The sequence below is a fragment of the Lissotriton helveticus genome, chromosome 3_1, assembly GCF_964261635.1.
Source record: "Lissotriton helveticus chromosome 3_1, aLisHel1.1, whole genome shotgun sequence".
In the NCBI taxonomy this organism is placed as follows: Eukaryota; Metazoa; Chordata; class Amphibia; order Caudata; family Salamandridae; genus Lissotriton; species Lissotriton helveticus.
Genome location: NC_136061.1, coordinates 764,384,521 through 764,408,249, shown reverse-complemented (window position 1 = coordinate 764,408,249; position 23,729 = coordinate 764,384,521). Strand labels below are relative to the sequence as shown.

Below are 23,729 nucleotides of genomic sequence, written 5' to 3'. Positions count from 1 at the left end.
TAGATTACAGCTGGACGAAACTCTGAAACTGAATCCTGGAACTTCGACGCTCTACTAAAGACTAGAGGACGGAAGAATCTCCCTTGGGGTCAAGGAGGGACTCCCCTGTTCAAACAGGCACCAACGAAGCATTTGCCGGTCTGCATCTCCGAAGCTTCCGCCGGACTCCGAAGTAATTGCAGCCCAGGAAGAGGATTTCCAGACTTCTCAAAGGCCGACCCCAGTCCCCAGCAAAGCGGAGACCCGCAGCCCTCACAAGTGACGTGGAACCGGAATCTCTGGACACCGTGCACATTTGCTAAGTGCATTGACTTCCAGAGCTTTCCTGAAGTTGTGCTTTGGGTTACTTGTAGCCCAAGCCCCGAGCACCATCTGCACTGAAGATTGTGGGCCTACACTCCACGAGTGTTCCGTGGGCCTGCTTCTTGCATTTCCGCTCGAGGCTCCTACGCGATCCCTGGTACGTCGACTGGTGGGTCCCCTCAAAGGTAACTACTTTTCCGTGGGCTTCCCTGGTTGCTCCAGACATGCCCCGACTCCCCACCAAAGGGTGAGCCCCTCAGACTTTGCTGGTCTGCACCGAAGCCAATCTCTGCTTTCTGCGTGGGTTGCTGTTGCCAAGGCCTGTTGGGTCCAATCCAGGCACCAACAACGCAGCACTCTACATCCTTCATGGGACAGCTCGAATCCAGTGCCTGGTCATCGTCGACGCCCACTGGCTTTAGAGTCAAGCTTCACCTTCTTTACCTGAAATCCCTCGACATCTGTGGGAATTAGACTATTGTGCCCCTGGTCACTGGCTAGTGACCCAAACTCTGTACCCTCTTCTTTCAGGATCTTTTCAGCCTCGATCCAGGCTTAGATCGCTCCGGACACTTTCCACTTGGATGCCAGCAGCACTTTGCAGCAGATCGCCATTGAAAACGACGACGAAACCCAACATCAAAAGACACCTATGCACCCGGCTTTCCTGGGTGAGGTAACTACAGTACTCCGGTGCTCCCGTGGGTGTGGACTCTAGAACCATCTAGTTCTAATGGGGCTTGCTCTAAGTCCTCTTCTAAGTGTCCTTTATCTTTAAAATTCCAACCGCGACTTTCCCCATAAAAGTTAATGGTGATTCTCGGCTGTGTTTAGACACTGCACACGTCCCCCGTGTCACTACCTTGGGTGGTTCCTGGTGGCCCCAGTGGTTCTGAAGGCTCTAGGCCTTGTATCTATGCAAGTTGTGGTTCTTATACCACTTTATTAATATATGGTTTGGTACGCCCCTAGGGCTCAATGTGTATTGTGCTAATTTACTGTGTGCTATTAAGTTCATTGAATGTGCTTTTGCCTCTAGCCTTATAGAGACTAGAGGGATGTGTTTAGAATAAATACATATATTTTATATGTGCACACCAGGTGTGGATCTCCTTTCATTTGGTCATTCACGAGATTATAGACTGGTAAAACAAGCTGCTTTACATTCCTCCAAGACTTAGCCTGAAGGCTGCTCTCCACAGCTACCACTAGGATAGCTTTCTATAAACGTTGTCTTTAACCTACCATCATTAAGGGTCGTTTGGACTGGTGCAAGGTGCCCACTAGAATAGTGGACAGCATATGCCAGGCCAACTTCTCACATACAGTATAATAATGTAAGGACACATAAAAAGCATACTGCAAAACAGTTTAAAGATTTATAAACGTGATGGGCTTCGAAATCGGAAACTCAATATTAAATTGCTATCCTAAGCTCAATTCGTGGGAGCTGCACAAGTACAGAATCTAGTATGGATGAGTGGTAACTGCCAATGTAGTGGCAAGCTCCGGAAAAAAAAAACCTGTATGTATTAGGAGCAAAAAAGCCAAACTGGTATGCTGGAATCTAACATCACTTGCTTTTAGAAATTAAACCCAATTTTGAAAAGCTCCAACATTCCCATCAAAATTAAACATCATATTTTTGTTTGTGATTTAAATAAAATATTTCGTAGTTTTTGTAATGTGTTATTCTATACTGGTTTCTGTATTTTTCTGAGGTTTAGATCATAGAGATTGCTTAGAATTAGGTCCCTGGCTTTCGCTAGTGATTCAGTGAAAAATCTGCGGAAGTGAAGTGGTTAAGAACGGCTGTAATAATGGATGGTAAAAAATGACGGCGGAAAAACCCTGCCTTGGCCCATGATTATGGTTACCACTTCAGAAAAGAAACCTGGCTGATTCGAATAGATTTAACAGAATTACACACAGCAGATGAAATCTTTGTGATGTCAGATGATAAATCCGGGATTAAACAATGTGTAACCTATCAACACAGACTCTCTGAAATATATGTATTGAAAGAATGTGGAGGAAGAAAGAGAATTATACTAAGTAAAAAGTTAGAACGCAAAACAGTGGGAGAACATAGCTACAGCGAGTCAAAATACAGTAGATGGAATTTTTCAGGCAAACAAGGGCTTGTTCCAAATACACAGTGCAAGTAACATAATGAACACAAAACGTGCCACTTTAGGAGACAGAACAGTCATTATAGAAAGTGGAAGATATTTAAGGAAACATTCCTTGGTCATACTGCTAAGAAATTATTTCCCCGTGAACAAAAGGTCAACCCGTGTAATGGTGATGCAGGAAATGGCCTTACCCAAAGCAGGGGCGGAAGTTCTCTTGGTACCTCTGGCTGGCAGTGAAGCGGGAGCTGGAAGACTTGGTTTTGCAGATGCAGCACCCAGACAGGCTCCGGTACATCTTGGATTTGTGAAAGCCAAACATGACTATGGGTCCTCCGTCAGCCTATGAGAAAAAGCCAATACCAGGTAAGTGAGGATCAATCAGGGGATACAACCTCATTTTACCATAATTTTAGTCACACAATTACCAATGTCCCACCGGGTCTTGTTAAATATTAATTAAAGCCAAAGCATACGAACATGAAGTCTTCAATGAAGCAGCATTTCATAAGTCAGAACTCATTACTGCTTTTAAAAGGCGAACAACTAAGCTCAAAGTCTTTGTCCACCCCCAGTGTGTGCTGATTAAAGGGTTGAGCTTCCTAGAAGAGTTCTCAAGTACTGGGTGGTCAATGCTTAAAATGTAAGAATAGCTAGTTGTATGTATACGGCTACCCTCCCCACCCCCTGACAACAGCACACTGTTAATTAAAAAGTTTTTCACATTCAGGTGGGGCGGGGGTGGGTACAATGCACGGCATCAACAGGTTACTTTAAGGACCTATTACGAGAAAATAAACATGCACATGACACAACACTGACAAACTACTAGCGAGACAGGTCTGCCTACTGGGGAACGAACGGGATATCCCCTCATGCAAATTCATATACCCATCAACAGTATTGTGTTAACTGTGGAGGTAGTTATAGTCCCCATAAACCCAGTGGCTGTAATGGTAACCCTTTAGAATGCACGGTTACAAGTTACAGAAAGAAAGCACACGCACAAACACCGAACCGCATGGTGCTCACCTGACAAAGAAGAAACCCTACAACCACGAGCACCTCATCTAGTTTACACTATGTTGGGCCAAATCCGCGCAAGACCACCTCGAAGTGATGCAAAACCGGTTATTCTAACAAAATAGATAACTACTTTTTTTAAAGCGTAACGTGTGGGCGGTGCCACGACGATCCGAGTTTTATTTTTTAACAATCGATGTACCTAACCTCCCCCCCCCCCACACATTTGTCGTGCCCAATGCATTTTTGTGAGAAGTTGGAAAATGTCCGTTGTCTGCAGTATTGTGGGTTCTGGAGGAGCCCTGTCCGGGTCCCACCGCTGTTCTAAGACCACACAAGGGGGACAGTGACAGACAGGCAGCAACGAGTAACCGCAGCCGTAAAAGAACAACAAAACAAGTCCCAGCGGACTGACCATGTGAAAAAGAAAAGCTTTGAAAAAGAGTATAAAATTGTCATATCGGGATAAAGCATTCTCAGATATAGGTCTTGTTTGTCTCCCGTCTGCACATATTTATTGTGCAAAGACAAAAGCGTGGTGCTGCGTGAAATGACCGCGCTGGCAGGGAGGGCAAGGTGTTTGTTGCTCCACACACGCCCACCCGTCTTCCCTTGCAGACGGGTCAGTCAGTCCACGACCACAGCGGCACCAGACACCCCACAACTGACCACAGCAGCCGCAAGGCACCAACAGTCACCCAACGCATGCAGGATCAAAGACAATATTTGCTGCTCGCCAAGGAATCGAAAACTACTGTGATTTTTTTGACCGACGATGGTAAAAGTCTGCAAAAGCGGCAGGATTAACCTTCCACACAGTTGGCAGTTGAGGGATACCCCGTGCACACCGACTTTCGGTGGAAGGTGCACCCACCTGCCGTGGGCAGAAGAGTTTTCCCAGCTTTGTGCACGTCCCATTGTTGTCCCTCTGTCCTCTCCACGCGTCCGACGCGCACTCACAAAACAAATCCCCCGCCTGCAACTTTGAAATCCGTCAGCGCTCCCGAAGCGGTGCCCTCTCCAGCAACGGCAGCGACGCTCCGCTGCTGGGCGCCGAAACACCAACGGAATGGTTTAAAACAGGATACTACTCACCGAAATGGATAACTTTCGCAGGGAAACGCTTCTATCTCTCGTGCACGTAGTCGCGCATGGGCCAGCGGTTACTCCCCCTCGCAGCTGCTCTTTAGCATAAATTAGCATACGCATCGTGCTTATTAGCATAGACAGCCTGCCCGCGCCGCCATGTTAGAATCCGATTCTGTAGTGAGTACGGAGTATTAGAGGAAAACCCTAAGAAACGACGCAACATCGTGTGACGTATGCCAATCACGGCTGTGTTGACTGCGTGCTTAGTGCTTTTACTTTGTACGAGCGGGAACAATAATGCTTTAGATTACTTTAGAAACAGTAACCTAACCATGCGACGTGCATCTTACGTTCAAGGTCTGTAGCTCGAGTTACAGTTACTTTAACGAGAGAATCAGGCAGGACACTTGTGGCTGGAGCTGCGTGCAACCCAAACAGCCACCGCCGAGAAATCAGGCCAACTGAACGGTATCTCTGGTGACGTCTCTTAAAGTGATTTTTAAGTGAGGGGTGCTGGGGTGGTACATGTAAGGGTCAATACATAATACTGCCTGGGACACCTATAATGGTAACCCTTTAAGACTGTGCGTATGTGTAATACCAAAATATATATGCACGCACATACGCCATGTAAACGTTTTAAGCGGAATGTGAAATCAACAGTAGTTTATGCGTTTTTATATATAGCGCGGACTTTACCCGAATGTGGGAGTGAGTACAACATTTTCTAGCTATCGCAACAAGAATTTTAGATTCTATTAAGGACACGGAGGCGAGGATTATGCTTTCTCATTTCTTTACTGCAAAACACAGCAGCCAATGAAAGTAAAACTACAACAGTAAAAAACATCAATACCTATGAGGCTTTGAACCACGCTTCCTGTATCACAGCCAATCACTGCATTATCAAGTATACAAAGTAGAGAGACACCAATCTGGCCTCCTCTTTCTTTGCGCAAACTCAGTCCAATAAGAACAACCCAGAGTCTTAAACTCTCAACGGAGAGATGAACAGTTCCTGTAAGAATTCTCAACGGAGAATAATCCACACCAAACAAAGACATCCGCTTTTGTCGGGAAGGCACAGTAGCTCCATCCGGAGTATCTAATCAACTCTTGTTGGAATCATTTCCTAAAACAGAAAACAAGGTTGAGAAAAGGAACCCACAACTTAATTTCTCATTGAGTGGGTATAAAAGTTGTTAGAACAATATAACATTAAACAATTTACAGTTGCATAACTGTCCCAACGGGTGGGATAATCCTCGCCTCCGTGTCCTTAATAGAATCTAAAATTCTTGTCGCAATAGCTAGAAAATGTTGTCTTCTATTGCTGACCGGAGGCTTCTGATTATGCTGGTTCAAAGCTCATCAATCACAGCATCAGAAACATGAGGAATAGGTTTATAATAAAAAACTTTAAACATAGAATCAGAAGACCAGTCAGCTGCTTTGAGGATGTCTTCCAAACGGGATACTAACAAGTAGGCTTTGGAGGCCATAGCCCCTCTGGCAGAGTGGGCTCCATAAACAGAAATGTCAATACCTGCCTCCGACATCACCCATCGAACCCATCTAGCTAAGGTGGCAGCAGAGACTGGTTTGAATGGCTTCTGGACAGAAATTAACAATAGACCCAAAGGGTCAGATCTGTGTGCTATAGTACGCTCTTCATAACACTTCAAACACTGTAATACACATTATTTGTTATTAAGAGGAAAAGAAGGATACTCCACTGAACGAGACACGGTCTTAGTCCGTCTTGTGATCATAAAAGAGACACCCTGTGGAGAAAACATCCTACCAGCCAGGTCTAAGGCTCGAACATCAGACACTCTTCGACATGAAATGAGGCATAGCAACATGGTAAGCTTGGCAGAAAGCTTTTTTACAAGACAAATCAACATTATCCGGCCAGGTTTCCATAAGGGAGAGAACTTTAGAAACATCCCATAAAGTGGAATACCTGGGACGAGGAGGGTTAACCACGCGGACACCCTTAAGTAACTTACAAACCAGGGGATGTATCCCCACAGGCTTACCATCAACCTGATCATGCCCAGCAGAAATCGACCTGAAATTATTAACTGACCTGTAAGCAAGACCTGATTCTGCACATTCAGACAGGAAATTCAAAATCTCAGTTACATTTGATCCCACAGGATCCACCTGCTTTTGAAGGCACCAACCTACCCATCTCTTCCACAAAGCTGAATATCGTTTTCGGGTAGAAGGAGCCCACGCTTGTTGCATAAAGTTGGCAGACGCCTGTGAAAGTCCTGCCATGCTCTCATGTCTCCTGAGAGCGTCCACACCATCAGTGTTAACTGATTTTGCAGGACCAGCGGTTGGCCTGACCCCACTGGGTCCTGGAGGAGAGTCGAGAACACAGGAAGCCGGAACGGCAGATCCACAGATAACTCCAACAGTGTGGGAAACCACGACTGAGTCGACCAAAACAGTGTCACCAACACTACTGAAGCCCTCTGACGACGGACAAAGGCCGCCACTCTCTGGATCAGTGCAAACGGAGGAAAAGCATAATTCCTCTGATGCCCCCAATGGTGAAGGAACGCGTCCGTTCCCATTGCCATCGGATACGGTCTCCAACTGAAGAACAGGGGAAGTTGGGCATTGAGGTGAGAGGCAAACAGGTCTATCTGGCATGGGCCTCGCATATCCATGATCTGGGCAAAAAGTGAGGGATGAAGCCTCCAATCGCTGTAGTCTCGGAGGAACCTGGAGTTCCAGTCCGCTACCTGATTGAGCTTTCCCGGGAGATATTCTGCCACAACAGAGATCTTGCGATCCAGGCAGAAATGCCAGAACTCTTTCACATTGTGGACTAACATGCGGGACTTCGTCCCCCCATGGCGATTGATGTATCTCACCGCTGAGACATTGTCCATTCGAAGCAGGATGCAACAATTGCTCTTCAGGGGTGAGATAGATCTGATGGCAAAGGACCCTGCCAACAACTCTAGAAAGTTTATGTGAAACTTTAGTTCTTCTCTTGACCACCATCCTCCTGTGGTAAATTCCCCACAACGAGCGCCCCAACCCCATTGGCTGGCATCGGATTCGACGACCACGTCCGGGGCGGCGCCGAAAATCGCTTGCCCATTCCAGGCTGTCATGTGTTCCAGCCACCACTGAAGCTCCTCTCGAGCTTCCGGGGATAAGGGAATGAGATGGTCGTAGTGGAACCTCTTTTGGATATAAAAGATTTTGAGTCTCTGAAGGGCTCTGTAGTGCAAGGGTCCCGGGAAAATGGCCTGGATCGAAGATGCAAGAAGATCCACAATTCTCGCTAGAACTCTTAAGGAAATCATTTCTTTGGACAATGTGGATCTGATCTCCCTCTTTATGGACCTGATCTTGCTCGCTGGAAGGAGGAGCTGCGCAGAAATTGAGCCTATCAGGAATCCCAGAAATTCCATTTGCTGACTCGGTATCATCACTGATTTCTTGACGTTGATGACAAACCCTAGATTCTGTAACAGGGACATCGTCCACTCCAGATGAGTGAGGAGAAGATTCAGATCCTGCGCCAGAATTAGCATGTCGTCTAAATACACAATGGGATGCACCGCCATTTCCCGTAGGCGGGAGACAACTGGTTTGAGGAGCTTGGTGAACACCCAAAGGGCTGAGGAGAGGCCAAATGGAAGAGTGCGATAATGGTACCACTGCCCTTTCCATTGAAATTGCAAGAATTTCTGATGTGAGGGGTAAATCGGGACAGTAAGGTAAGCATCCTTCAAGTCCAGCCGGACCATCCAGTCCTTTTCTAGCAGGAGATCCCTTAACAGATGGATACCCTCCATCTTGAAGTGACGATACACGACATAGGGATTGAAATCTCTTAAGTTCAATACTAGGCGCTGACCGCCGCCTTTCTTCTGAACCAAAAAGACGTTGCTGCAAAACCCTTCGGGGATGAAGGCTCCCACGGCAATAGCCTGTTTGGCCAAAAGCACTTCCAGTTCTGAGTCTATAAAACTCTGTTCGAGATGGGAAAAAAGTAGAGGATGAGGGGGAAACACCTGACGGGGACACTCCAACAGTTCTATCTGGTAACCCTGCACGGTCTGAAGGACCCAAACATCTGAAGTGAGATTCGTCCAATTTACCACAAAATGCAACAATCAGCCCCCTAGAGGAATGACAGGACACACAGGACTTACCAGAGGATTGATTGTTTTAATTCTTGTATCCTCGGTTGACACCCCGGTTGAAACGGCCTCTGTAGACGCACGATCTGGACGGGTAGAATCCAGCCTGCTCGGGTTCTTGGGTGTAAACTCTGCCATGCCTGGGGGCATATCCTCTCTGAGGACTTGTGTTCGAGTAGCGGCCGGTCGAGCGTCCTCTGCCACACCCTGCCCTACCAGAGACCTGGGGTAGAACTCTCTTCAAGGAGGCCTGAGATTTGTCCAGGGAAGCGAATGTGCTTACAAATTTGGCGATATCTTTAACAAATTTGTCTCCAAACAATTGGCCTTCAGCCAAAGGCCCCGGTTCTGATGAGGCCAGCTCCACTAACTGTGGATCAATCCTAAGCAGGACTGATTTTCTTTGTTCCGAAGCCAGGGCGCAGTTAGCGTTCCCTAACATGCAAATAGCTCTTTGTGCCCAACCAGCCAGGACCCCGGGGTGGATGGCGTCACCTGTCTCTTGAGCTTGGAGGGCCAATTCAAGGATCTTTGCCAAAGGGCCCGAAAGGTCGAGGACCTTGTCTTGGTACGCTCTGAGCGCGCGGTCAATCCCCTTCTTGGGGTCCTTTTTATACTTCTTGAGAAAGGTGGTCATTGATGTATCAATGTCGGGGGTGAGAGCCACCTTGTGGGCTAAGTCTGGACGGGGGCATTCAGACTTCAGGCGAGCCCTAACCTCTTTGTCAACCCTTTGCGCAGGTGGGTCTGTAAGTATTCCGCCACCGCGGGGGGAGGAACCCAGTCAGAGGATCTAGGGTGGACAATGTCCGAGGGGGTCAAACATGAAAGGGGATGGAGTAACAGGGGAAGAAGCATGCTTACGCTTCTTTGCGCACTTGCGCGATTTGGACGCTTGGGAGGAGTCTGTGTCCATATCAGTATCAGTAGTGGTATCCGCCAGCGGGATAGGCGAGGACTGTGGAAGGGGAAGGGAAAGAACGGCGTCCTTGGCGCCTTCTTTGGACTTATAAAGTTTAGCATAGGAGTGGACATGTGGCCAGGAGGACCCAGGAGACTCACTGGACAGGGGAGCAGGGGGTCTGACCCGAACCGGAAGGAGGGGGGGCTTTGGGAGCAGCAGGGACAAGCATTTCCAATTTCTTAGCTAAGGGTAACAGGGCGGAAGACAAGGCCTTATCTAATTTAGCGTCAAGTTTTTTATCAATAATGTCCTCCATGGACTCTTCCTCGTAGTATTCCTCGTCACCCTGCTCACCGCATGCCTCAACCTCCTGATAGCAATCAAATTCTGCCATCCTCAAAATAGAATAAATTCTAATCCAATTCCCCAGAGGGAAGCTCAATTATCAGTCCCAGAAAAGGGCGTCGGTTGGGAGTAGTGCCGGGCGCAGAAGCCAATAAAATCACAATACCATTACTAAAGTCACTCACAGTCAGTACAGTCCCACTCTAGAACTAATGGAGGGAAGAGACCCTATCTGCATCCAGCAGACGGTTCACCAAAAATTATGGCTCACAGAGGCCCTGTTCAGTCAAGGGTTAATGTCATTCAAATGCCTGGTGATCGTCCGATCGAAAATGCTGCCTCAGGCAGTGAGAAAAGGCCCAATTTGGCTCCTGGCCTTCTGCGGTAACCCCTGTTCAGCCCGGGGTGGAGCGTCGATGGTCGGCACCTTGTTTTGGGCTGCGTGCGCGAGCCCTGGAGAAGCACGCTGGGCGCCCCCGAAGGCCCCGACGTGCGGGCCAAACTCCTCCGGCTTGCGGACCGCGAGCACAGCTGAGCGGCGGTGCCGGCAGCCGGAGGAGACACACGGGGAGCCTACAGCGCAACACGTGCTGATAAGGGGAAAACAGCGGAGAGCGGAGCGGGCTCAGAGGCCTCGATCCGGTCCCGATGTGCAGAGATCGTGCAGCGCGCTAAAAGGCAGCACAAACCCCGGAATACAACACAGGTAGAACACAAGAATATACAGCAAATAACGATTTAAAATCAACAATTTTATAGTAAATTCAAGCAATGCACATATCAGTTTTAAAGACAAGTATACAGAGTAGAGAGGCACTTATCTGGGCTGTGGAGCAGCAAAGAAAGAGGAGGCCAGATTGGTGTCTCTCTACTTTGTATACTTGATAATGCAGTGATTGGCAGTGATACAGGAGGCGTGGTTCAAAGCCTCATGGGTATTGATGTTTTTTACTGTTGTAGTTTTACTTTCATTGGCTGCTGTGTTTTGCAGTAAAGAAATGGGAAAGCATAATCAGAAGCCCCCAGTCCTGCTATAGAATCTAGACTCTCGTCGTTCTTTTGGGAGAAAGGGGAGCAGCATAGACCACTGACCACTTGTGTTGTGTGAAAAAGGATGCTTTATTGAAACAGGTGCACATTGCAAACATTACCTGAGCAATCCGCTTTACAAAACTAAAGCCCACTAAAACAGACACTTGTAAATTCAAGTATTTATTGGCCTGGACCTCCAGCCATACAGTTACAGCTTCACGATCCCGTCACTCAACTGTCGTCAGGTGAAATCACCAGCACCACGGGTTCCACCTGTTACCAAGGCTATCGTAAAGAGACGCTGACATATTAGGTATAGGCAACACCCACCCACCCCCCAACATAGGAACAACAACTGAGGGGTGATGGGAAAGCAATAGTAGGGAAAACAAGGAAATATAAATAACAACATCACTCTACTATAATAAGGAAAGGAAGAAGTAAGAAACACAAATTAGAAGAAGTGATAAGCATTACAAAGTTCATACATAACTGAACGTACAATGTAAAATTAATCAGATCAGACACATCTTAAAGTACAGTGTAAAATTTAAAAGAGTTCATACATATCTAACTAAAGTAAAAAAAATCCGCTACATAATCCTTGAATCGGACCAGACTTGTCTGGGCCCTTGCACTCCTCCTGAAACTCACTTTCCCCACGCAAGTTGCCAGGTAGCCTACACGAGGCAGGGTTCTTATTTGGACATTTAGCTAAATGTGACTTGCTCCACACATCTCTACCCTCTAAAACTGCAACTTTATTTTTTACTATTATAATCTTCCTAGGTTCAGTCAACCTAGACTCATTTAGGGCTCCACCTGGGCTTCTTGATACAAACCACATCACCAACATTCCATTCACTCCGGCGTTCACAATGTCTGGCATCAAACCATATTTTGTATTTGTTTTGGTTGCCTATTACCTTGTCCCGACTAGGTATTGCCTTGCCAGATACCACAAACCTACCATCCTTCCTTGAACTCAACCATAAAGGGTTCAATTTAGATCCAGCAAACCTCCTTTTCAGCACTCATAAAGGAAACAGTCCCCTCACAGCACTGGGTGCGTTCCTATGAGACCACACTTCTGTAGAGAACAGTCTTAAGAGGCAATATGTTCTCCAGAGCAGTTTGCACACTGGTCCTCACAAGTTGGTTCATTTTCTGGACTAGGTCAGTCGCTTGAGGGGCATACAAAGCAGTGCAGAAATGAGAAATCGGCAAGTTACCAAGAAAATCCTTTATCTCTTGTGAGGTAAAGTGAACTCCATTATCCGTGACTATAGTTTTGGGGATCCCTTCATATACAAAAACATCTTTCAAAAATTCCACAACGGCGCTGGCAGTAATCGAGTGCACACAACTAGCCGTCCCCCACTTAGAAGTGTAGTCCACCAGAACAATGACAAACCTCTCATTAGATGGCAACAAATCAAAAGGTCCTACCAAATTTACACCTAATTTACAATAAGGTTCGTCCGTAACAGGGGACAAGGGAGCTGTTTTCACTCCTCCGGACTTGTCAGAACCCACAGACTGAATACAGTCTTTCACCACCTCCTCAACTTGTCTGTCAAGGCCCGCCCACCAATAGCACTCTCTTATACTAGCCTTGGCACGGTTCCTGCTCAGATGTCCTTCATGGGAGATGTTAATTAGCTTCTCAACCAACCCTGCCAGTGGGATAATCCTATCATTCCTGTACAAGTCACCTTTGACAGTGCTCAACTCCTCTTGCCAAATTGCCTTAACTCAATCAGATCACACAAGTTAGGCAACCCTTCAATAATAATTTATCCAGACACTAACTTGCAAACAGTGTGTCTTTCCGCCTCTAAATACCATTCTTCCTTACCAAGGGCGGACTCCTTGGGTCATCAAACAGGAAATTCTTCAGCAGATGCACATTTTTCCCCTTGCTGTGACCTAGAAAGAAAATCTGCGGGTATATTCCTCTTCCCAGGAAAATATTCTACCTGGAAGTTAAACTCCATGAGACTTTCCACTCAACATTTAATGCGAGGAGTAGTGTTCTCAACCCATCAACAGGCGATCATCTGTACCAAAGGCCGACAATCACTCCTAACAACAAAAGGCAAACCCCACAGGCATTATTTGAAATTATTGATGGCTTAGACAAAAGCCAACGGCTCACGTTCCACCACTGAATAGCGTTCCTCCGCACCCTTAAGAGAGCATGAGGTAAACACCACCACTCTCTCTTCACCATCAGACACTTGAGAAAGAACAGCTCCCAGGCCTTATATACTGGCATCTGTCATTAGCAGGGTCTAACGTTTAATGTCAAAATGGCCTAAAGTAGTCATGTTTCCAATCTCTATCTTTACTGCCTTAAAAGCTCCTTTACACTCGAAAGACTATTCAAAATTCGTACCCTTCTTCAATAGTAGTAGCCTTAAAGGTTGTACCACACTGTTAGACCTGACATCATTGGCATGGGTTCCTCCTGTATTGTTTGCCTTTACCTCCTGTTATGTTGCTGTGTGTTGGACTTTGTTTTTGCTGGTCTAGATGCTTTGGGCACTTTGCCACTGCTCTTCAGTGCCAAAGTGCAAGTGTTATTTATTTATTTTTTATTTATTTATTTTGGCAGTTTTGTATAGCGCGAACAAGACCCTTGCGGGTATCAGAGCGCTTTACAGATCAAGTATAGGTAATGGTATAAAAACACATATAAATATAGGTACAGTGGCATATATGAATACAGTAAGCAATGGGAACAATTAAAGATTAGTACATAGCTACAGTAATGTATAGGACAAGTTCAAGTGAATTTGGCCATGAGAATTGATTTCACTTCTTTTTTTAAATAGGCCATAGATGGGTTAAGTCTCGTTTCTGGGGGTAGAGCGTTCCAAATCCTGGGTGCCATTCCAGAGAAGGTACGATTGTATGTTTTTTTCTTGGAGAAGCGATGAGGTTTCAGAAGAAGATTGTTAAAGCTCCTGGTAGACCTGTTGCCGCCTGAGAGAACAAGTTTCTCCGCTAGGTATCTCGGGGTTTTGTGATGAAGTGCCTTATGTGTCATACAGGCGATTTTTAACTGGATCCTGGCCTCAAAAGGTAGCCAGTTGAGGGCCTGAAGGTCAGGGGAGATGTGGCAGTTGCGTTTGGTGCCTGTAACGAGTCTAGCGGCTGTATTGTTAGAGGCTCTGAGAGGAGCGGTTGTTGATTTGGGTAGACCACAGAGTGCGACACTCCCATAGTCAATTCTGGGAATTACTAGAGATTGGACTGCCTGTTTGAAGTCATTAGTGGGAATGAAGGGTTTCAGTTTCCTTAGTGTGTTAATCTGAAAATTTGCACCCTTTGTTGCAGCGCTGATGTGTTTCAGCATATTTAGTTTTTCATCTAGGGTTATTCCCAGAGATTTAGCGGAATCAATGATGAGGGGTTGACCGTCTAGTGCCGTTAGGTGTTCCATCCACTCGCGGATGATCGTTGATTGGTTGGGAGGTGCGATCAAGAGGAATTCAGTTTTTTGTGTGTTCAGTTTTAAATGGTTCTTGGCTAGCCAGATCTGTGTATCTTTGAGCGTCGAGTTAAGGGACTTGATGTCTTCAAGAGATTTGACCTTAATGTAGAGTTGCGTATCGTCTGCGTACATGTGATATTGGATATTTGCGGAGTTGAGAAGCTCAGTGAGTGGTTCCATAAACAGATTGAAGAGTGTTGGGGAAAGAGAAGATCCCTGAGGTACTCCTAGAGTGACAGGGGTGGAATTAGATAATGATTGGTTGATCTTGAATCTTTGAGTTCTGTTTTGGAGGAAAGAGGTGAACCAGTTTAATACTGTCAGCAACATGTACGAAGGGACCCCCTCAAAAGGTTAGTTGTGGCCAAGGAACAGAGGGGAACAAGAACAATAGTAATGTACGGACGTTCCTACAGTGGCCTGATAATTCAATTCCGCAATTCTGTCTATAAATTTCCAAAACAGGTGACACAAAACAGATAATGTACCAAAATTATTCAAAACATATAAAAGTTTATTTTTTTCTCTTTTTTACTTTTAGTTCTAGTTCATATAGATCCTGTTATCAATCAGAAATCATGATAAAGACACTGTTCAATTCATATCAAAAAATACAGGACAAATACAGATAAGTCATAAATATCTACAACAGCAATGAGCAATACAAAATTATTAAATAATACCCCTTGGTAACAACTATATCTCTCACCATACTCTCGTGCTAACAATCATACCACACTCAACCTACAAACTAAGATGGAGAAGGAACTGAATTAGTGATTAGCAAGATGACAATGCTAAACACGTGGGCCAAGATGTAACTTTGGGCTCCCGCAGCAGGTCTACGCGCGTTTCGGCAGCTTTAAGCCGCCTTCATCAGGACCTTTTTCATCGTGGCTGTACAGATACCAGGGGATCAATTACATCAAGCAGCAGTGAAATCACCAAGAGCGTCTTCAGTGTGTATCAAGGAACAGGGCGTCCTATGTTGCCAATAGGTAGCTTTTTTACGTTAACAGACGCGTTGAAATGCTTGTGAAGAACACGTTTAAACAGCTTGCTCGCAGATGATTATGATCAGAAGGAGACTAGGGCTGCGACATTCAGCGGACATGATTTACACCATAGTCAGTTGCATCAAGCAGTAGTATAGTCACTAAAAAGCGTCTTCAGTACTTATCAGGGGGCATGGCGTCCCATGTTGCCAGTAGATAACTTTTTTACGGTATGAGACGTGATGGACTGCTTGTAACGACCACGATTTCACAGCTTGTTCACAGAGAATAACGGTCGAAAAGAGGCTAGGGACTGCGACGGTCAGCGGACATGATTTACACCATAGTTTCAATTTGCGAGGGGGGTCCTTTATCTACGTAAAAACTGCTCCACAGTCAGTAACCCTCGGCAGACCCGCAATGAGGGCCGTGTATCCGCACCGCACAACGCCTCCTCCGCCAGAAGTTTTTGACTGGATCCTGGCCTCAAAAGGTAGCCAGTTGAGGGCCTGAAGGTCAGGGGAGATGTGGCAGTTGCGTTTGGTGCCTGTAACGAGTCTAGCGGCTGTATTGTTAGAGGCTCTGAGAGGAGCGGTTGTTGATTTGGGTAGACCACAGAGTGCGACACTCCCATAGTCAATTCTGGGAATTACTAGAGATTGGACTGCCTGTTTGAAGTCATTAGTGGGAATGAAGGGTTTCAGTTTCCTTAGTGTGTTAATCTGAAAATTTGCACCCTTTGTTGCAGCGCTGATGTGTTTCAGCATATTTAGTTTTTCATCTAGGGTTATTCCCAGAGATTTAGCGGAATCAATGATGAGGGGTTGACCGTCTAGTGCCGTTAGGTGTTCCATCCACTCGCGGATGATCGTTGATTGGTTGGGAGGTGCGATCAAGAGGAATTCAGTTTTTTGTGTGTTCAGTTTTAAATGGTTCTTGGCTAGCCAGATCTGTGTATCTTTGAGCGTCGAGTTAAGGGACTTGATGTCTTCAAGAGATTTGACCTTAATGTAGAGTTGCGTATCGTCTGCGTACATGTGATATTGGATATTTGCGGAGTTGAGAAGCTCAGTGAGTGGTTCCATAAACAGATTGAAGAGTGTTGGGGAAAGAGAAGATCCCTGAGGTACTCCTAGAGTGACAGGGGTGGAATTAGATAATGATTGGTTGATCTTGAATCTTTGAGTTCTGTTTTGGAGGAAAGAGGTGAACCAGTTTAATACTGTTCCAGATAGCCCCATTCTATGCTTCAGGAGGTCCAGTAGGTTGTCGTGTTTGACTGTATCGAAGGCTGAGGATAGGTCAAGGAGGATTAGAAGGCAGGCTTTGTTTTGATCCAATATTTGTAGTGCATCATCAATTATGTGGGTCATGGCTGATTCAGTGCTGTGTCCTGATCGAAAGCCTGATTGAAATTGGTCTAGCAGGTTGAAGCGGTCTATGTGGATACTCAGCTGCGCGTGGACACACTTTTCAAGTAGTTTGGCAAGGGTTGAGATGTTAGATATTGGGCGATAGTTATTTAAGTCAGTTGGGTCCGCTGACACTTTCTTAAGGATGGGGGTTACCTGACCAGCTTTGAGGATGTCAGGGATGGATCTTTGCATAAGGGAGGAATTTATGATTCTCGTCCATAGGGGCACTAGCAGTGGCATGAAGGTCTTTAGGTGCGAAGCTGGGAGGGGGTCAGTGAAATGGTTAGAGGGATTCAGAGAACTGAGCATGTTGAGGATAGTTTCTTCGTTGTAGAGGTTGAAGGTGGACCAGGAGGCATTGTTTTTGAGGTCGGGAGTTGTGATGCAGTTGTACGGGGGATCCGCTGTAGTCCGAGAGGAGATTGTGGGAGTAACGGGAAGTGATACTAGATCGTTAAGTAGGTCAGCTTTAAGTTTTTCAGTCTTTGTTGTGAAAAAGGAGGCAAGATCCTCACATTTAGGGAGTGTATCCGGGTTGGCTTGGGGGGAGTAGTGGACTCCCTTAGACTGAGCTTTGATTATTTCGAAGAGTTTTTTGGGGCGATTCTTGGCATGGTCTAGTTGGGTACGTATGTATTCCGCTTTAGCTCGTCTAATCCTTTTGTAGTAGGCATTTCTGGTGCTCCTTAATAATTTCAGGAGAGCAGTGGAAGGGACGGCTCTCCATTGTCTTTCAATAGCTCTCAATGATCTCCTATCTTCGTTTAGTCTACCATCATACCAGGGGTTTGAGTTCTTTGTGTTGACTCTTTTTAGTTGTAGGGGGGCTATGTTGTCAAGAACCTTGTTCATCGAATGGAAGTAATGATTCGTCAAAGCCTGAGCATCGGTTGATCCATCAGGTGGGGGCGCAAGGGTGTGACTAGCTGATGAAAAATCGATTGGATGTATGTTTTCTAGGTTCCTCTTCCAGATTTGTGTTCTCGTAGGTTGGATCGAGAGCAGTTTGACTACTTCCTTGATATGAAAAGTGATAATGTGATGGTGGGACCAATCGCAAGGGAGGATCGTTTCCAGTTGGATAGAGTTTGATTTGGAAATTATTAGATCAAGGATTGATCCTTTTTCATGCGTGGGGCTGTCGCAAATATGGGTCAGATTGAGGTCGGATAGGAAAGCTTTGAGGCTATTGACCTCTGGGTCGTCAGGATCATTCCAGTGGAGGTTAAAGTCCCCCAGGAAGATCTGTGTATTCTGTTGTCCTACGTTCATCGCTAAAATATCCATCAAATGTTCGATGAAGGTGAGGTTGTTGCCAGGAGGATGGTAGAAAGAGTGTAGTGTGCATATTGGCTTGCTATTACTAGTAATGAGTAGGCAAAGGTATTCACAGGAAGAGAACATTGGGGTGTTAGCGCGGTTCACAGAGATGTTGTTCCTGTGAATACAGGCAATACCACCGCCTGTCTTAATGGGTCTGTCTAGTCTTGTGATGTAGTAGTTCGGGGGAACTAATATGTCTAGAATGGGTGTGGATGACTCAGTTAGCCAGGTTTCCGTTAAAATTATAAGGTCGGGTTCATTGGTTATAATAAGGTTGGCTATGTCGGGGGCATGACGTACAGCCGATCTACAATTTAATAAAATGCATTTTAACTGGGCCTTGGTCGAGGTGGTGTTCTGGTCATGGGAGATGGGTACTCTTGTGAGGTTGCTTTCAACAATACCTCTGGGGGTGTGTCTTATCCATCTAGAGCAGAGGTCTTCAAACTTTTGAAGGTTGAGCCCCCCCAGCTGAATTTTTTTAAATGTCGGGCCCCCCACCCACCTGACAGAAATGTCTGGAATCTGGTACACTACATAATCGACCGCCACCCACATATCCCGGGCCATATCCGGCAAATAATGTTCAAAACAATGAGTGTTTCCTCCTCCATGAACTCCCTCACTACCACCCACCAACAATGCACCTCATCTCTCTATAGCACCTTTCTGGCAAACATATAATTTTTTTTATAGTGCTACTCATAGTTTCATCATACTTAGGGGCATATGTACAAGACCCTATAGACACAACACCGTCACTTTTTACGACGTTGTTGTGGCGATAGGGGCATTGCCGTATTTACAAGTCAGAGTTAAGCCACTTAACTTGGCTTAACGCTGCCTTGTAAATAAGGCCCCCTTTCATGCTATGCTTAGCGTGAAAGGGTGGGCAGTGGGTGTTGCCGTGGGCGTTCCACTGCAACAGGCACTGATTTTGATGTTGCGCCCTATTTACAAATGCAGCGTAAAAGTGAGGCAGCGTTAAAATTATGAACAGGGAAAACCTGGTCTAAAGCTGGCGAAACTAGGAGAAATGCATTATTTCTCCTCATTTTTGCTTCATCCATGTGGGCTGCCTTGTGCAGCACACATGGAAAAAGCAAAATGCTTTGTATTTGTAATGTTTAAAAAAAAAAATCCATTTTGTGATTTCTGTGTGTGCTGCATTAAGCAGCACACATGGAAGTGGGACAAATGACATTTAAAGATTGTTTATGTACAGGAAGGTCACCCTCCTGTACATAAAAAATATTTTCCCTGTACCCAGACGCCCTTGCAGTATGGTGCAATGGTGTCTGCGTTGGCACTACACTGCTAAGTGTAGCGCCAGCGCAGGGGAAACGCAAGGCTGCAGCATATATTTGTAAATATGGTGCAGCCTTCTTTTTCTGAAGTGGTGGAGAGAGGCCTTAACCCATGACTGCTAACGCCTCACTCCGCAACTTCCTTGAACAGAAACAGACTCCTTAGCACACGTATATCACAATATAGTTCTATATTGGTGTTGCCACCTCAATTGACACAATTACAATATGTAGTCCTTGGTAATACAGGTATTCAATTTTATTCTTGAATGTTGCACGTTCTCCACACAGCCGACACGTGTTTCGTCGTGACCGGGAGTATAACCCAACGACTTTTTCAAGGCTGTAGAAGTTCAAAATAAACAAATATGTAGCCATTTCAAGTACACTTCCTTTAACATACGTTATACTATTATACCAAAATTGCACAACTCACGTGGCCCTTGTCATGCAAATTTCTGCTCTTAAGTGTCCAGTTTGGTACCTTACAAGCCGTATTATACACATTTTTTCTCCTCAGTGAATAAGTGTGATCCACATCTTGATAAGGTGTCACATTGACAATGTCCATATATCCACATATCTTTGGTATAAAATAATTTTTTGTTTGAGTATCATTTGAGTAATAGTTAACACATAAAGTACCTCATTATCTTTATAGAGGTCTATGATCCCGTATGATCTGGAGAGATCTAATATCTATAAACCTTATTAAGGCGTGGGGTTCATATTTAAATTTGTGTCGTGACCGTCATGCTCTTGATGTGTATTTAGAAACACCCCGGACCTACACCATGTGTCAGGTATTCTCTTCTAAAGTACCGTGAGGTGATTCGTGCCTATGGTTGTCTTAAGTTTACACAACATGTGGTGGTATGTGATTGATATTCCAACCATAAATACCTATTTTCAAATCCGTTTTCTTTTACTGTAAAATAAAGTCATTATTTTGAATTATATATATCAATTTTATAGATGAGTAGCATATTACCATTAATTTTACATTTATTCGCAATGATTAACTTACTTAGTATGCGGTGATAATTCCAACCCGCATAGGGGTTCTACGGGGGTCTTCTGTTATAATGTCCACTCTATTATGTCCAATGGACTCCACTTCACACTTTGGTTAAGTTTGGCTGAAAGGAAGTTCAGTATCCTGTATTAGTATATATTAAGATGCCATTAATATTAAGTAAACTCTTTTATTTCCTTGTACTCTTTAAATGGAAAAGATTCCACCCGTTCCCGGAAGGATCCCCTCCTTGATATTCCATCTCATGACAGGTTATCGATATTTACCCGAATAACATAGCATTCGCTAAAACCCATATATAGTTATCTGTAACAATAACTATTTTTACAGTGTTTCCCTATTATACTTCGGCCTTATGAGAAATGTCCACTGGAGTGTTAACACGCACTTGTCCTTATTTAACAGTATTGGTGCCACTAGTTTCTTTCCACCCGCTAAGGAGTATCCATTTTATATATTTAAACACCCAAGTCACTGCGGTGTATAAGCGCATTCTTCCCTTAGTACTCGCTCCGTTCCGCTTACCTTTCGCCTCGATAATTTTTTTCTCCGGTGCCCCCGTTCAGGATTAGCGTGTTCTCTCAATCATTATTCTTTTCGAATGCCCCGCGTCTTTATTTAGAAACACTTCCGTGTTTCAAGCACAGGTACCCTATTGGTTGTTACGGGTCATATGATCCCCGTTTCACACATCTCTATCAATTGGTCCAGAGTAGTCTCGTGGGTCTATCTAAACATAACTTTCCGTGGTGAATTAAGGCGCCATCTTATAATATTCTTTTTGAATAGAATTTTGATTGTAGACATGTAGTTAATAGAATATATCAGTAGTTATGAGGTTTTTCGAGACATACCTCATAGTTTCTATTAGATATTCTCAATTATCCTATCCATCAGATTTATTTAAATGGTTTGATCGTTTAAAACGAGTTTTAGTTTATACTTATTCGTTTTCTTATTGTACCCAATTTATATGTAGCACCACTCATTTTTATGAAAGACATTTTGGCGACTAATTTAATTAAACTAAACGGATTTATTTAGGTTGTTCTTTTAAGTTCAGTCAGAAAATTTATTTATTCCTTTGGTTCATGCGGGCCTAATTAGAGCTATTAATTATTTTGTACATTGGATCAGTTTTCGTGTTCTATAGAAACATTGAGTTATCATATTCTTCGGGTTTCACAGAAGCACGCAATCGTGTCCCGTGCAGTAAAACATATTATGAGAGGCCACGTCCCGGTTGATAAATGAGATGAATTACGGACCGCTTATTTTTATGTCATGCATATTACCCACGTCGCCCCTATAATTAATGTGCTATTGTGAGTGTTTTGTTTGGGTGATGCTACTTCCATTCAATACTTACCAGTATTCTCAAACGTGTATGATTAAAACAAGTCGTAAAATGTGCCCCTATGTGTTCATAAGTGTTTCTTAGTGAACTATTGATCTCTCCAACATGTAGGGTCAGTACATGGTCATGGTACTCACATTACCGGATAGTTATTTTGTCACATCTCATATACATACATCATCAGGAATACATTTTTTATATACATTGGAAACATAAGTGACATTATCAGGAATCATCTTCTATTCTATACTGTCCCCATGTATCTATTATGTCCCTAGAAAGTAGTGTAGCTCATGGTCAATATTTAAACCATGTTCCACACTGCGCATTTTCATGATCCAGAGAGCCTCTCTCTGTCTCAGTGTTAGCTCCCTATTTCCGCCTCTAGGGTGTCTAGGTGTATGTTCTATTCCAAAGAATTCAAACATTCGATGTGTTTTTTGTGCGGGGCAGATTGACATATGGGCAGCCACAGGGTATCGCATATCCCCCTGTTTAACCGCCCTGATGTGTTCATTGATTCTTTCCCTTAACATCCGTATAGTACTGCCAATGTATTTTTTACCACATTTGCAGACAAGGATGTATGTCACGAATTTTGTCATACAGTTGATATTGGTGTGAATGAGGTATTTTCTCCCAAAAGGACCCTCAAATTCTGTCACTTTTTTGCAGGCTCATTTACACGCATTGCAGTTGTTACAACCATAAAATCCTTTTGAATGTTTATCCAACCAACTGTCTTGGGATTTTACATTTGGATAACTTGGGCTTAGTAAGTTTCTGATTGTTCTCCCTTTTCTATAAGTCAGTGTTGGTCTTTCAGATATGTAATCCTTGACGACAGTATCTGTTCTAAGCAGATGCCAGTGTTTGGTCAAGCTTTTCATTAGTATTCCAGACCAGTTGTTGTAGCCTGTTACTAGTCTTATCTTGTCATCTTTCTTTTTGTTCCTTGACTGTTCTTTTAAAGTATCTGCTCTTTTGATTTTATTTATCCTTAGTTCGGCTTTTTTTAAGATTTTCATATTATAGCCACGGTTCTTGAATCTGTTCAGAACTCCCTTTTTATTGTGTTCAAATTCCTCATTTTTACTGCAGTTGCGTCTGGTTCGTATAAGCTCACCATACGGAATAGCTCTTATTTGGTGTGCAGGATGAGCACTAGACGCATGCAAGAGTGAGTTGCACGCTGTCGGTTTTCGAAATAGTCTGCTGTGGATTTTGTCATTGTCAGCAAATAGTTCTATATCTAAAAAAGGTATTTTAGTGTTACTTGATTCCATTGTGAACTTGATGTTAAACTCATTGCTGTTTAGATACACATGAAATTCAAGTAGTTTGTCTGGAGTTCCCGTCCAGATCATGATACAGTCGTCTATGTACCTGCCCCAGTAAAGAATTGAGTCATTCCATTCTGTGCCCAATGGGCCCCAGATCATCAACTCCTCGAACCAGCCCATTACTAGGTTCGCATACGAGGGTGAAAACCTGGAGCCCATTGCTACACCTTGTTTTTGTCTGTACCACTTATCTTTGTATAGGAACACATTATTGTCCAGTATAAGTTCTATCATTTCTACAAGCATCTCGGTATGTAACCAAGAGCTGGCAGATCTTTTGCTTAACATTTTCTTAACTGCCGTTAAGCCTATTTCTCTTTTGATGCATGTATATAATGATACCACATCTAAGGTAACTAATGACATGGTATCTTCCCAGGCTAAGTCGGCCATTATACCTAAAATATGTTTTGTATCCCTGATGTGGGATGGGAGATTCCCTACCAGTGGT

At 44.4% G+C, this 23,729-nt stretch overlaps 1 protein-coding gene across 2 annotated transcripts in view; it reads right to left on the bottom strand.

Moving 5' to 3' along the window:
* LOC144822931 (SIN3-HDAC complex-associated factor-like) overlaps nt 1-4,682 on the bottom strand; it is a 92,408-nt gene extending 87,726 nt beyond the window's left edge. The window contains exons 1-2 of one of the 2 annotated variants that reach the window (XM_078680971.1): nt 4,554-4,682; nt 2,630-2,778 (exon numbers count right to left, since the gene is read on the bottom strand). In XM_078680971.1, coding sequence (XP_078537097.1) covers nt 2,630-2,778; nt 4,554-4,682 — 278 coding nt within the window. Of the gene's footprint in view, nt 1-2,629; nt 2,779-4,332; nt 4,447-4,553 lie in introns of those variants that run through there. The other variant, XM_078680972.1, reaches the window with a different exon arrangement.
* Nucleotides 4,683-23,729: the final 19,047 nt, after the last annotated feature.